At 41.3% G+C, this 16,699-nt stretch overlaps 1 protein-coding gene across 1 annotated transcript in view; it reads right to left on the bottom strand.

The window, feature by feature from the left end:
- The window catches only part of LOC126456372 (Down syndrome cell adhesion molecule-like protein Dscam2), a 155,194-nt gene that overhangs the window by 109,288 nt on the left and 29,207 nt on the right, over positions 1–16,699 (bottom strand). The window contains exon 4 of the mRNA XM_050092126.1: positions 872–1,110. Coding sequence (XP_049948083.1) covers positions 872–1,110 — 239 coding nt within the window. The remainder of the gene's footprint in view (positions 1–871; positions 1,111–16,699) is intronic.

Raw genomic sequence — 16,699 nt, 5'->3', positions numbered from 1 at the left:
ATGTAGCTGCACAGGTGTGTGTGTGTGTGTGTGTGTGGGGGGGGGGGGGGGGGGGGTCCTCTAGATCATTAAATGATTCATCCAAAAACTAGCAAAGTTTTCATTCTTTTTTGTGTGCCTGTTGAAGACTCAGCACTTCATCTACTCAGTAAGTGGTCTTCTTACCATAAGCATTTACTCTGACATTAAAGTGTCCATTTTTTCCTGATTATATTAAATCTTGATTAATGGGGTGAAGTTACGACCATACAGTTTGAATCCTAGGACGTATTTCAAGTGTCAAAATATTAAGGCATTTCACAATTTGACATAAAGTTCAGGCAACTACAGTGATTTTCTTTGCTGAAGAAATAAAATACACTATTCTCAAATCCAGTGTTAGTTGCTGCCCAGTGTGAAACAGCTACATAAAATGCTGAAATATTCACTCTCATACTAATATCAAGAGATTGTGTGTGTGTGTGTGTGTGTGTGTGTGTGTGTGTGTGTGTGTGTGTGTTAATATGTGGAGTACGAGATATGTAATGAAAATAGGCTTATAACAAATAGATAAGTAGAGAAACAAAATGAATTGTGAGTAGATCAATCAGAAATGCATCAGAAAACTAGAAAGTACTTGAGGAATATGAAAGTCAATGTTAAGAAGTAAGTCAGCTGACTGAGTGTGCAAAAATTTTCTTTCCTGCAAAATTTGCAAAAATTTTGTTTCCTACAAAATTTCCATTTATGTTTCTTTGAAACAGATCATAAAATATTATTATAAATTATAATGTATATCAATCATTGGAAAATTATAGTTTTTATCTCTGACTTAGGTTTTACAGACATATCAGAAGTACGTTACAATAGATAACTACAGATGGTGTACTACCTTCCAGCTGACATACAATATTTCTGAGTTAATGGCTCTAACTTTAACATCTCTTGGTGGTCCACTGGGAGCTTCTTCAGATGTAGTTACAGAAATGGATTCACTTGCATTGGAGACACCAACAGAATTTTCTGCAATTACACGTATCTCGTAGCTATGGGCTGGCTGCAATTCTGTGACTATAGCACTTGTCTGACTGCCATCTATCACCATATTATGGCTACTTCCTTGCCAGGAACCTAAAAACCAGTAAAAATGTTTTTTTTTTTTAAATTTAAAATTCTCAGGATGTCTGTTTCATGTAATGATGGAAGTAGTAGTCATACTGTATATAAAATTGTACTTGTTATAACACATAAAAACAGTGATAAATTTACAAATTTAACCTCATGACATAAAAAGCAGTATTTATCATTATGTGTATTATACTTTGTTCACATTGCAAAGCATACTTTATAGGTATCAAAATTTTGGATAAATAACTCTTTCATGTTTTCTATCAATGATATAAAATGAAAAATAAAACACGGATCTGGAAATATTACCTTATTTAATCCCTCTCTGCACTCATTAATAATTAAATAAGAAATTCATACCTAGCAGTGTGCAAAATCTTCTTTTGCTCTAATAAATCTGCAGGATGTTGTGGTATGGAAATCATAAGACATGAAAGCAATGGGAAACTGTCCTGATCCATGGCTACTCAACTATCACCCACAATTTACACTGGTTGATCAGAGCTAAGGCTAAAGCATACACATCTCACTAAATATCATTCCATAAATGTCAAATACACATAAATCCAGATTAGCATTGGTGAGCCATGCAAACCGCTTCATCCCTTGGAATGTCCGTATACAATGAAATTGCTGAACATTGTTAAATGTTGTTGTATTACAGCCCCAATATTGGTTATAACACAGTTCGAGACTAGTTTTTCAAGACAAATTGTGAAAATAATCTTCAGTAGAATAGAGCAGACATTCCTGTATGTTCACAGGCATGGATGATACCAAATGTATCCGTGTCCCGCTTCTATCATACGTAAACATCTCCTACACATAGATATGTTTGTCACCTGCCTGAATGACCTTCTGTTGGCAAGTGAGAAACATTGCCTTCATTGGTTTTCATTGTACTCATACACTGCTGTCAGCTCACACAAATGTGCATCATAGCCGATCAGTTCAAACAATCTTTTCAAAAAGCTCTTCACAGATTGTGAGGCTAAGATCTTTTTGGTCCTGAATCATGAGCCGTGGGATGAACTTGGTGGCAACATCATGCATTCCAAGATGCTGTGTCAGGATTTCATGATATGGTCCAACTGAAATGTTACATTCTTTTGCAGTGTCTCAGACAGTCAGTCTTTGATTGGCACACACAATTTCGTCAACATTCCTGATATGAGTGGCATCAGTAGACGTCTGAGGTAATCCTGAACAAGGGTCATTTTTAACTTCCATCCAGCCATTTTTAAACTGTGTGAACCAATCATAACATCAAGTATGGCTAAAGCACTCATCACTGTATGCTTCCTGCATCGTTTGGTGTGTCTCTGTAAAGGTTTTCTTGAGTTCCACGCAAAATTTGACACAGAAGCATTGCTCCTCTTTCTGCCATTACAGAATTTCCAAACTGTGCCACACAACATTGGACAATAACTAACAGGCATACAACAGTGAAACTTACAGCAGTTACACATTAAACACAGGTGTGTGGAGGGACACCAACAGCCTTTTTCTCCAACACACCATTGGGACGAAATTATGAATGTTCTGGAATTTTTTGAACAGACTTCCTATGTGAACCATTATTTTAACATAAAAATTATTTAATGTTTCTTGTAGGGTCTGCACATTTGGTATCTGAAGGCAGTGTTTCTCTGCAAATATGCCCATATGATAGTTTGTAAAGGGGGGGGGGGGGGGGGGATGGACCTGGAGGTATGGAGTGTTTTTTAATATTTTGAAAGATGAATGGCAACCTGCAAGTAGCCATAAAAAAAGGTCCAGTTTTGACCCTGTTAAAACCTGACTAATACCAATTTAAAAAAAAAACACCTGAACACCTGACTACAATGTATTTCTTTTATTCCGTGAGAGTTGAAGGAGGGAAACAGAATGCACCCCCCCCCCCCCCCCCCCCTGCCCGACCCTACTTGCCCCTGCAAATGTGTCCCTTTGTTTCTGTGCCCACTGTAATCTCTGAGCTCTGTGAGCAGCAGAAAGCAGGTTTATACGTGGAAGTATCTGGTTTCTGTTCCTCAAAGCAAGGAAATGGCTCTGGATAGTGTGCCAGCTCACTTGTCAGTGTTGTACAGCAGTTAGCCAACTTCTTATATGAACGTTCAGTTGATTTTAATTGAGATCTTTCATTATGATGAGGAACAAATGCTACATACTTTCTCAGTAAATATTGCCAGCAAGTTACTATATTTTTCATGAAGAACGTGGGCTATAATTCTAAAACTGACTCTTTACACATGATAGCAGGGGGTCATAACTGTGGTACTTGGAATATGAAAATAATTAACAGACATCACTGGTGATGAAAGAAGATTTTTCCAGTATGAACTGAGAGCAAATGATCAATCAGTGCACTAGAAACACCTCCAGCTTGCCAAATGGAAGAAAAATAAATGTTTAAATTGAAACTGAAGTTAATGATAGTTTTTCTCTTGATATTGAGAGTGTCGCCATGATTAAGTGAGTGTCTGTAGGTCAAACCATTACCCATATACACCACAAAGAAGTGCTAATCAAGCAGTGTGAAAGAGTAAGGAGAATACAGTTGCTTGGTTGGTTGGTTTGGGAAGGGGACCAAACAGGCAGGTCATCGGTCCCCATCAGATTAAGGAATGATGAGGAAGAAAATTGTCCATGTCCTTTCAAAGAAATCAGCCTGGCATTTGCCCGAAGTGATTTAGAGAAATAACTGAAAACCTAAATAAGGATGGCCAGATGGCGGGTTGAACTGTCATCCTCCAAAATGTGAGCCCAGGTGGTAATCACTGCACCACCTCACTCAGTACTGAGGAACAGTAGATTAGATTTATTATAGAAAAAACTCATGGATTCTGCACCAGGGTAACATGTCATCTTACTGGTCCCTATCTGTCGGGCAGTTTTTAATGATCATAAGCATTCCTATGCTCCAGCATTCTCCCCATTCACCAGTTCTTGCTCCATGTTATGTCTGTCTCTTCATAGAAGTGAAAAGTGCTCTGAAACGAATGTATCATATATTCGGTCTGGAAAAATGGTAAAAGCAAAAATGATAGAGTTGTTGGACTGATGAGCCATAACATTGTTTTCCGCAAAAGAAGGCATGTATGCAACTCAGATACATAAGGCAGGAGAATATGTTGAAAGGGGTAAAAGTTAGCTGTAACTCAATTGCAGTAAGTCACATTTCTTACACCAGTCAGATTACTGAACAGTCACACTTAAAGGGAACCCCTTGAGTGCAAGGTCACAAAAGACCAGTGATTTGTACAGCATTTGATGATCTACACATTGCCTACCTCACAACCACAATTTTGGTTACTAATGGCGTCAGGGGGTTGGACTGGAGTATCAATATTGAGCACAGCATCTGGCTACAGAGCATAGTTGAGCTGCTTAGTCTCCAAGTAACTAACTGGAGTGCTGCAGTGCTAGTGGTGTTGACACAAAGCACAGCAATGGCAATGATAAACAAAGTAAACATTGCATTATATCTACAACAACAGTTTCAAAATTTAACATTTCACCACAAAGCTGAACCAAGAAATTTTGCAAAGTGAGAAAGAGAGAACAGGTGATATATTGGTGTTTTTGCAAGATGAGTCAGTGGCATGTGTTGTGTTGTATATGCACAACTGTGTGGGCAATGTACATGAGAAAGAAAGTGATGATGATATGTGCTTAACAAGTGAAAGTGACATTGAAGCAAGTGGCAAGCCATGTAATTCGTCATCCTTTTTGGGAACGGAGCCACAAATCCCACCTCCAGTGAAATGTAGTAAAGGACAGTCACTATACTAAACATAATTACTTCATGGAAGATCATTCACAGTATAGTAAAAAATCAGTTATGAACAGATTTTGAATAAGTCCGCAGCAACCTGACCATGTAGTGCATGTGGAAAACTATGGATATTCATGAGAGGACATGGCACACTTGTTGCAAAAACTGGTGTTTGCGCATTTCAAGGATGCTCGGTACAATTTACAGGATGTGCATGATAGTGACCTACTATATTACGCACATCAGACTGCACATGACGTAGATAACAATGATTACAAGGGAAGCAGTGGATGGTTGCATAACTTCAGATAGTGCTACAGAACTGAAAGATGTAAGATAATGAAATTTTTTAAAAAAATCAGCTTGATGATGCACAGCATACTGCAGATTCAGCTCAAGAATTTATTGATGAAATAAACAAACTTACCCTTTATTCAGCAATGATTTCAGTTATTTTACCAAGTGAGGTGGCACAGTGGTTAGCACACTGGCCTCACATTCAAGAGGCTGACAGTTCAAACTCACATCCAGCCATCCTGATTTAGGTTTTCTATGATTTCCCTAAATCGCTTCAGGCAAATGCCAGGATGGTTCCTTTAAAAGAGCATGGCCATCTTCCTTCCCTAATCCGATAGGACGGATGACTTCTCTGTTTGGTCCCTCCCCCAAATCAACTAACGAATCAATTGGTTTAAGCTCTGACCAACTGGAATTTGAAGAGGAAACGCATATGAAAGGAAACCTGGAAATTAGAGGTACCAAGGGAGTTTTATCAAAATCAATGAACATCAATGCCTTAAGGCACTCACATACAATTATGCTGACTGTTAATCTGGATGATAAATTAACTGGAAAGTTATTTATTGTGCTGCAAGAAGTTTGAGGTGCTTTGTACCCAGCAATTCTTTCACATGTACATAATCTTGCAAGGGAAATAGGGAATATTTACATCACAGCAAGCAAGAGTGGGAAAAGGGTGCAATAGAACTACAACTATGGTATGAACACTGCTTTTGGCCAGTAGCTGATCCAGATAATTTGCCTTTGCTTGATTCCTGGTCTGCATATAAAAACCATACTCCTTTAGAGCAAACGATCCTTCTGGAAAAATGCATAACATTTTGATTCATACCATTTGAAACTACTGGAGAAATTCAGCCTCAGGATTTTTTTTTTTTTGTGCCTATAAAACAAATCATACATTATCTGCAACTACACCTTAGAGGTTAACCAGTTGCACGATAAGCTACATGACAGACTTTTGCATTTGGTTGCTTGCCATCACATTTCATCAGTTCTCATCATCCTGTTACACGAATATGATTCTGTATGCATTCTGTAAGAATGGGTATCGTCTGTCAGAACACCCTCATTGTTTGTAACTCCCAAGAAGTTCACATTCGATCTTGATGGTCTGAACCTCTGTGATCATTGTGGCATGCCACTTTTCATTCAGTGTTCATGGTGGAAGTTAATGGTTTGATTTGAACATTTCTTGAATGTCAATGATGTCTGTTTTGTGAAGTGTAATACATACATACAATAGAAGCTTGATCTCTGCACCTCCTGGATATTCATATTCTTTTGCCTTCCTGATGCACATGGTGAGTTATTAGCAGTTAATATTTTTCCTGTTGTAATTGTGTACACAATACTTTCAAATAACTATAGATTGAACTTGTGAGCTCACACTCAAGGGGTTCTTTGTTAGTATGTAAGTGTACAGTAAAATCAATTGGTTTGATTAACATATTCTCATTAATACTCGCTGCTAATGTGTTCCGCTTCCCGTATACCCCTAAATGTCCTTTTGCATGTGGAAACTACACAGAGTGAGTGGTCCAGAGTTCAACCTTCATTCAGATTCTGCATTTTACCATGTGAGCTCTGCTTTGGAAGGCAATTATTAGAAAGTTCCCTCAGCATAGGTTTCACTGTGCTCACAAGTGCTATTTTCCACTGTCAGAGTCTTTATGCTCACAATAATGCCCTTTTATATTTGCATCAGGTTTCAGGGCCGGTGGAGTGAAGGATGTGTTGTTTGTTGCTTGTTTTTATCATTAGACACTCATGTAGACATCTTTTCTGTTCTTTTGTTAATGAACATGTGTTGATTTCTTCTCAATGTTGCCATAAGAGGAAACTTCTCCACTCTTGCTATTTTCTTTTATAGAAATGCGGTGAACCACTACTACAGCAATTTACATGTACAAAGAAATAAATTTTATATACATGCGTGTCATAATGAGAAACAAAGTTCAGCTTTCAGCTAGAGAACAGGTTGGGAAACAAAAGAAACAGCAATCAAAGATGCTTTCATCTCATAGTGCCTACACATAGTAATATGGTTAGAAATATAAGTAAAGATCTGGCAGAATGTAAATACTTTAGAGATAAAGGAGATCACTCACTGAATAGCAGACATGCTATGTCCACATCACCAGCAGTGGTCAACATGTTTATGGAGACTTTTGAAGAAGAAGCTCTCGAGTTGACAGCCTACAAGCCCTCTTGCTTTTTTTTGATATATAGATAATATATTTGTTATGTAGTCGCATGGATGACATCAGCCTCAAGACTTTCTGCAGTATCTGAACTCACTGCACCAGAATGTCAGGTTCACAACGGAGGTAGAAGAAAACAACCAGCTTCCATTTCTAGATGTTCTCATCAAGCGAAGACCAGATGGCATACTAGAGCACAGTGTCTACCATAAGCTGACACAGTGAGAAGGTGTCCTGAGCACACTGGTGCACAGACCACATGAAATCTGGACCCTGACAGCCTAACAGCTGAATTACAGTACTTACAGGCCGTGTTTTGACTGACGGGTTACAACAACCAACAGATAAAATGCTCCTTAAGACCAAAGAAGCCAAGACTGCAGCCTTCCAAGGATGAAGACAAACCAGCTGTGATGGCAATTATACTAAACGTTGGAAACACAGCAGCCAAGATGGACAGCATACTCCAAAAATATAATGTCAAGTGTGTGTTTCAACACCAAACAAAACCAAGACATTATTAAGCTCAGTCAAGGACGACTTAGGATTATGGAAACTGGGAGTGTACCACATTCCTTGCCAGTGCAGGAAAATGTATACAGGCCAGACCATCCGAACGGTACGGGAGAAATGCAGTGAACATAAACGCCACACAGACAATGCACAGCTGACCGAAGTGGAGATCTGGCTGCATGACAAGCTAATAGATAAAGACAGCAGTTTCCAAATCCCTATTCACGAATGTCCCAGTGGCAGATACTGTGAACATCCTAGAAGAACGCATGGCACCTGATATATGTGAGCTTGTGCGCCACTGTCTGACGACCACCTATTTCAAGTGGAGAGGTCAATTTTATGAACAAACTGACGGTGTAGCTATGGGCTCACCCCTATCGCCTATCGCAGCAGAAATTTTCATGGAGGCATTTGAGGAAACAGCCCTCCAGTCCGCACCATTACGTCCAAATTGTTGGCTTTGCTATGTCGATGATACTTTCGTCATCTGGCCCCACGGAGAAGAGGATTTACAGAACTTCCACAAGCACCTTAACCAACAGCATAGGAAAATTCAGTTTACAATGGAAACAGAGAAGAATGGGGTGCTGCCTTTTCTCGACGTGGAAGTTTATCGAAAACCTGATGGTAAACTTGGCCACAAAGTGTACAGGAAACCAACCAATATGGACAGGTACCTTCACGCCTCCTCCCACCATCACCCCACGCAGAAGAGGTCCGCCCTGCACACGCTGACGAAGAGAGCGTACAGGATAAGCGACGAAGAACATCTGAAGACAGAACTTGAACGCCTCAGGTCCATCTTCGGAACTAATGGCTATGGGAAGCAGATGATAGACAGCACCATGTCGACAAGGGAGAAGACTAATAGGGAAGAGGAGAAGGAGGCACAGAGCATTGCTGTGTTACCATATGTACAAGGGGTCACCGAACGTATTGGCAAAATTCTACGAAAAGCTGAAATCAAACCAATTTTCCGAAGCAGAAACAAAATATCAGACATGCTCGGTGCTACCAAGGATGCAGTTGACAAACTACACACAGCTGGTGTGTATGAAATTGGTTGTGTGTGTGGATTAGTCTACATAGGTGAGACGGGACGTCCGATTAGCACAAGGCTCTCGGAACATGAAAGATATATCCGTCTGAAACAACACACTAAGTCAGCAGTGGCGGAACACCGAGATGAGTGCGGGAAACCAATATTTTTTCAAGAAGCCCGCGTCCTGGTGAAACAGCCTCTCACTTTCAAAAGAAAGATTAGAGAGGCGATAGAAATAGCCAAAAGACCCGCCAACATGAATAGAGAGGACGGGTACAAGCTTCCGAGGTCTTGGCTGCCAGCAATAGCAGGGCTACGGAGCGGCGGCAGGGCTACGGATCGGCGGCAGAGCCGTGGCGGCCCATGCAGACACGCGGAGAGCCGCAGTAGTGGTCGCGAGCACACAAAGCAATGGCACGCCACAGCCGGCTTCTGGACAGCATGGAAACAGTGTGACGTCACAGCCATCACCTGTTCGCTATTCGTCCGTCTCCTCCAATGGGGTGGATTACTATGAAGACCAATAGAAAACAGCTATTTCAGCCAATGACAGATAATAAAGGAAACACCAATAAAGCATACCTTTCACCCCTCCTCCTCCTCCTTTTACAGCCAATCAAGTAACGACACGGTTTTCTCGTGCAGCTATTTAAGGAACCAAGTGTGTTCATTTAGCAGTTAACGTAAGGCCCTGATGAAGGCTAGCTGCAACGCTGTCCGAAACGTTGGCGCATTTTAAATTATGACGATGCGGTCTGATACCCTGAAGAATTTTATTGAAGCAGCTTCCAGTTAATCAAGGCCTGGGATCCAGCCTTATGATTAAAATACAATGACAGTCTACATGTATATACGCTCCAGTCAGGACATTTGAAACAGAAGACACATTGTCACAGTGGTGGCAAAGTTCCAGAGAGGCCCATGGCCATGGGAGGACTGTGGTCCATAATCTGTCGCAGAGCACCATGCTTTCCCCAACACCCAGTGCCGCACGTCTCCCACCAACAGGCGCAGACTGCACCAAAGTGCCACAACAGAGGTTGTGGGAGGGGGTACAGATTATACAAAGTCGGCACCCATAAAAGATCAATAAAACTCTAGGAACACCTGAAGATGTTACGAAGTCAGCTTGCTGAAATATCACACCTGTTGAACAACAGCACCTGGCTTAATATCCAAGAAATTAAAAAAAAAATTCATTCTGTTTTGTGTGTCTGTCAACAACTAAATGTTTCTGCTATTTATTTTTTAAAAAGGAGAATCCACACAGCAGTTGCTTAGTACACAATCTTTTATTGTGTTCATAACCAGTTTCAGGACTCTTAAAGTTCCATCATCTGGTCTAAAAAATAAAATCACTTAACAATCTGAGATCATCCCTGCCCCCAATGTTGTCATGGAACCAAAGGTTTCATGTCAAAAGGATAAAAGGGGTGTAAATTTCATAAAAACTGTTCTGCTGTACTGAGTTCTCTGTTGCCCAAGAGAACAGACATCATGTAGGTATAAAGAGGATATCTGAAATGACTGTAGGAAACCAAAGGGCTGGCAGAGTGGGTTATAACAAGCACATTTCACACAGCTACCCATGTCCGCATCCCTTAGCATACAGTGCTAGGCATTGGTGAACAGTTTGTGTGGCACCAAAAGGGTAGGCACACAACGTGCTATCTGAGCCGTCATGATAGCAGGCCTGCAGGGCAACAATTTCAATGTTTTTATGACATCCAGGTCCCCCCCCCCCCCCATGAACCATGGACCTTGCCGTTGGTGGGGAGGCTTGCGTGCCTCAGCGATACAGATAGCCGTACTGTAGGTCCAACCACAACGGAGGGGTATCTGTTGAGAGGCCAGACAAACATGTGGTTCCTGAAGAGGGGCAGCAGCCTTTTCAGTAGCTGCAGGGGCAACAGTCTGGATGATTGACTGATCTGGCCTTGTAACACTAACCAAAATGGCCTTGCTGTGCTGGTACTGCGAATGGCTGAAAGCAAGGGGAAACTATGGCCGTAATTTTTCCCGAGGGCATGCAGCTTTACTGTATGGTTAAATGATGATGGCTTCCTCTTGGGTAAAACATTCCGGAGGTAAAATAGTCCCCCATTCGGATCTCCGGGCGCGGACTACTCAAGAGGATTTCGTTATCAGGAGAAAGAAAACCGGCGTTCTACAGATTGGAGCGTGGAATGTCAGATCCCGTAATTGGGCAGGTAGGTTAGAAAATTTAAAAAGTGAAATGGATATGTTAAAGTTAGATATAGTGGGAATTAGTGAAGTTCGGTGGCAGGAGGAACAAGACTTCTGGTCAGGTCACTACAGGGTTATAAACACAAAATCAAATAGGGATAATGCAGGAGTAGGTTTAATAATGAATAGGAAAATAGGAATGCGGGTAAGCTACTACAAACAGCATAGTGAATGCATTATTGTGGCCAAGATATATACAAAGCCCACACCTACCACAGTAGTATAAGCTTATATGCCTACTAGCTCAGCAGATGACGAAGAAATTGAAGAAATGTATGATGAAATAATAGAAATTATTCAGATAGAGAAGGGAGACGAAAATTTAATAGTCATGGGAGACGGGAATTCACCAGTAGGAAAAGGGAGAGAAGGAAACGTAGTAGGTGAATATGGATTGGGGGTAAGAAACGAAAGAGGAAGCCTCTTGGTAGAATTTTGCACAAAGCACAACCTAATCATAGCTAACACTCGGTTCAAGAATCATAAAAGAAGATTGTATACATGGAATAAGCCTGGAGATACTGACAGGTTTCAGATAGATTATATAATAGTAAGACAGAGATTTAGGAACCAGGTTTTAAATTGTAAGACATTTCCAGGGGCAGATGTGGACTCTGACCACAATCTATTGGTTATGAACTGTAAATTAAAACTGAAGAAACTGCAAAAAGGTGGCAATTTAAGGAGATGGGACATGGATAAACTGACTAAACCAGAGGTTGTACAAAGTTTCATGAAGAGCATAAGGGAACAATTGATAGGAATGGGGGAAAGAAATACAGTTGGAGAAGAATGTGTAGCTTTGAGGGATGAAGTGGTGAAGGCAGCAGAGGATCAAGTAGGTAAAAAAGACGAGGGCTAGTAGAAATCCTTGGGTAACAGAAGAAATATTGAATTTAATTGATGAAAGGAGAAAATATAAAAATGCAGTAAATGAAGCAGGCAAAAAGGAATACAAACACCTCAAAAATGAGATCGACAGAAAGTGCAAAATGGCTAACCAGGGATGGCTAGAGGATAAATGTAAGGATGTAGAGGCTTATCTCACTAGGGGTAAGATAGATACTGCCTACAGGAAAATTAAGGAGACCTTTGGAAAAAAGAGAACCATTTGTATGAATATCAAGAGCACAGATGGAAACCCAGTTCTAAGCAAAGAAGGGAAAGCAGAAAGATGGAAGGAGTATATAGAGGGTCTATACAAGGGCGATGTACTTGAGGACAATATTATGGAAATGGAAGAGGATGTAGATGAAGATAAAATGGGAGATATGATGCTGCGTGAAGAGTTTGACAGAGCACTGAAAGACCTGAGTCGAAACAAAGCTCCAGGAATAGACAACATTCCATTAGAACTGCTGACAGCCTTGGGAGAGCCAGTTAATGGTTTGATTTGAACATTTCTTGAATGTCAATGATGTCTGTTTTGTGAAGTGTAATACATACATACAATAGAAGCTTGATCTCTGCACCTCCTGGATATTCATATTCTTTTGCCTTCCTGATGCACATGGTGAGTTATTAGCAGTTAATATTTTTCCTGTTGTAATTGTGTACACAATACTTTCAAATAACTATAGATTGAACTTGTGAGCTCACACTCAAGGGGTTCTTTGTTAGTATGTAAGTGTACAGTAAAATCAATTGGTTTGATTAACATATTCTCATTAATACTCGCTGCTAATGTGTTCCGCTTCCCGTATACCCCTAAATGTCCTTTTGCATGTGGAAACTACACAGAGTGAGTGGTCCAGAGTTCAACCTTCATTCAGATTCTGCATTTTACCATGTGAGCTCTGCTTTGGAAGGCAATTATTAGAAAGTTCCCTCAGCATAGGTTTCACTGTGCTCACAAGTGCTATTTTCCACTGTCAGAGTCTTTATGCTCACAATAATGCCCTTTTATATTTGCATCAGGTTTCAGGACCGGTGGAGTGAAGGATGTGTTGTTTGTTGCTTGTTTTTATCATTAGACACTCATGTAGACATCTTTTCTGTTCTTTTGTTAATGAACATGTGTTGATTTCTTCTCAATGTTGCCTTAAGAGGAAACTTCTCCACTCTTGCTATTTTCTTTTATAGAAATGCGGTGAACCACTACTACAGCAATTTACATGTACAAAGAAATAAATTTTATATACATGCGTGTCATAATGAGAAACAAAGTTCAGCTTTCAGCTAGAGAACAGGTTGGGAAACAAAAGAAACAGCAATCAAAGATGCTTTCATCTCATAGTGCCTACACATAGTAATATGGTTAGAAATATAAGTAAAGATCTGGCAGAATGTAAATACTTTAGAGATAAAGGAGATCACTCACTGAATAGCAGACATGCTATGTCCACATCACCAGCAGTGGTCAACATGTTTATGGAGACTTTTGAAGAAGAAGCTCTCGAGTTGACAGCCTACAAGCCCTCTTGCTTTTTTTTGATATATAGATAATATATTTGTTATGTAGTCGCATGGATGACATCAGCCTCAAGACTTTCTGCAGTATCTGAACTCACTGCACCAGAATGTCAGGTTCACAACGGAGGTAGAAGAAAACAACCAGCTTCCATTTCTAGATGTTCTCATCAAGCGAAGACCAGATGGCATACTAGAGCACAGTGTCTACCATAAGCTGACACAGTGAGAAGGTGTCCTGAGCACACTGGTGCACAGACCACATGAAATCTGGACCCTGACAGCCTAACAGCTGAATTACAGTACTTACAGGCCGTGTTTTGACTGACGGGTTACAACAACCAACAGATAAAATGCTCCTTAAGACCAAAGAAGCCAAGACTGCAGCCTTCCAAGGATGAAGACAAACCAGCTGTGATGGCAATTATACTAAACGTTGGAAACACAGCAGCCAAGATGGACAGCATACTCCAAAAATATAATGTCAAGTGTGTGTTTCAACACCAAACAAAACCAAGACATTATTAAGCTCAGTCAAGGACGACTTAGGATTATGGAAACTGGGAGTGTACCACATTCCTTGCCAGTGCAGGAAAATGTATACAGGCCAGACCATCCGAACGGTACGGGAGAAATGCAGTGAACATAAACGCCACACAGACAATGCACAGCTGACCGAAGTGGAGATCTGGCTGCATGACAAGCTAATAGATAAAGACAGCAGTTTCCAAATCCCTATTCACGAATGTCCCAGTGGCAGATACTGTGAACATCCTAGAAGAACGCATGGCACCTGATATATGTGAGCTTGTGCGCCACTGTCTGACGACCACCTATTTCAAGTGGAGAGGTCAATTTTATGAACAAACTGACGGTGTAGCTATGGGCTCACCCCTATCGCCTATCGCAGCAGAAATTTTCATGGAGGCATTTGAGGAAACAGCCCTCCAGTCCGCACCATTACGTCCAAATTGTTGGCTTTGCTATGTCGATGATACTTTCGTCATCTGGCCCCACGGAGAAGAGGATTTACAGAACTTCCACAAGCACCTTAACCAACAGCATAGGAAAATTCAGTTTACAATGGAAACAGAGAAGAATGGGGTGCTGCCTTTTCTCGACGTGGAAGTTTATCGAAAACCTGATGGTAAACTTGGCCACAAAGTGTACAGGAAACCAACCAATATGGACAGGTACCTTCACGCCTCCTCCCACCATCACCCCACGCAGAAGAGGTCCGCCCTGCACACGCTGACGAAGAGAGCGTACAGGATAAGCGACGAAGAACATCTGAAGACAGAACTTGAACGCCTCAGGTCCATCTTCGGAACTAATGGCTATGGGAAGCAGATAATAGACAGCACCATGTCGACAAGGGAGAAGACTAATAGGGAAGAGGAGAAGGAGGCACAGAGCATTGCTGTGTTACCATATGTACAAGGGGTCACCGAACGTATTGGCAAAATTCTACGAAAAGCTGAAATCAAACCAATTTTCCGAAGCAGAAACAAAATATCAGACATGCTCGGTGCTACCAAGGATGCAGTTGACAAACTACACACAGCTGGTGTGTATGAAATTGGTTGTGCGTGTGGATTAGTCTACATAGGTGAGACGGGACGTCCGATTAGCACAAGGCTCTCGGAACATGAAAGATATATCCGTCTGAAACAACACACTAAGTCAGCAGTGGCGGAACACCGAGATGAGTGCGGGAAACCAATATTTTTTCAAGAAGCCCGCGTCCTGGTGAAACAGCCTCTCACTTTCAAAAGAAAGATTAGAGAGGCGATAGAAATAGCCAAAAGACCCGCCAACATGAATAGAGAGGACGGGTACAAGCTTCCGAGGTCTTGGCTGCCAGCAATAGCAGGGCTACGGAGCGGCGGCAGGGCTACGGATCGGCGGCAGAGCCGTGGCGGCCCATGCAGACACGCGGAGAGCCGCAGTAGTGGTCGCGAGCACACAAAGCAATGGCACGCCACAGCCGGCTTCTGGACAGCATGGAAACAGTGTGACGTCACAGCCATCACCTGTTCGCTATTCGTCCGTCTCCTCCAATGGGGTGGATTACTATGAAGACCAATAGAAAACAGCTATTTCAGCCAATGACAGATAATAAAGGAAACACCAATAAAGCATACCTTTCACCCCTCCTCCTCCTCCTTTTACAGCCAATCAAGTAACGACACGGTTTTCTCGTGCAGCTATTTAAGGAACCAAGTGTGTTCATTTAGCAGTTAACGTAAGGCCCTGATGAAGGCTAGCTGCAACGCTGTCCGAAACGTTGGCGCATTTTAAATTATGACGATGCGGTCTGATACCCTGAAGAATTTTACTGAAGCAGCTTCCAGTTAATCAAGGCCTGGGATCCAGCCTTATGATTAAAATACAATGACAGCCTACATGTATATACGCTCCAGTCAGGACATTTGAAACAGAAGACACATTGTCACAATGGTGGCAAAGTTCCAGAGAGGCCCATGGCCATGGGAGGACTGTGGTCCATAATCTGTCGCAGAGCACCATGCTTTCCCCAACACCCAGTGCCGCACGTCTCCCACCAACAGGCGCAGACTGCACCAAAGTGCCACAACAGAGGTTGTGGGAGGGGGTACAGATTATACAAAGTCGGCACCCGTAAAAGATCAATAAAACTCTAGGAACACCTGAAGATGTTACGAAGTCAGCTTGCTGAAATATCACACCTGTTGAACAACAGCACCTGGCTTAATATCCAAGAAATTAAAAAAAAATTCATTCTGTTTTGTGTGTCTGTCAACAACTAAATGTTTCTGCTATTTATTTTTTAAAAAGGAGAATCCACACAGCAGTTGCTTAGTACACAATCTTTTATTGTGTTCATAACCAGTTTCAGGACTCTTAAAGTTCCATCATCTGGTCTAAAAAATAAAATCACTTAACAATCTGAGATCATCCCTGCCCCCAATGTTGTCATGGAACCAAAGGTTTCATGTCAAAAGGATAAAAGGGGTGTAAATTTCATAAAAACTGTTCTGCTGTACTGAGTTCTCTGTTGCCCAAGAGAACAGACATCATGTAGGTATAAAGAGGATATCTGAAATGACTGTAGGAAAC

Source organism: Schistocerca serialis, chromosome 2, assembly GCF_023864345.2.
Source record: "Schistocerca serialis cubense isolate TAMUIC-IGC-003099 chromosome 2, iqSchSeri2.2, whole genome shotgun sequence".
NCBI classification, from domain to species: Eukaryota; Metazoa; Arthropoda; class Insecta; order Orthoptera; family Acrididae; genus Schistocerca; species Schistocerca serialis.
The sequence above is the reverse complement of the archived record's forward strand: the minus strand, read 5'-3'. Positions and strand labels throughout refer to the sequence as shown.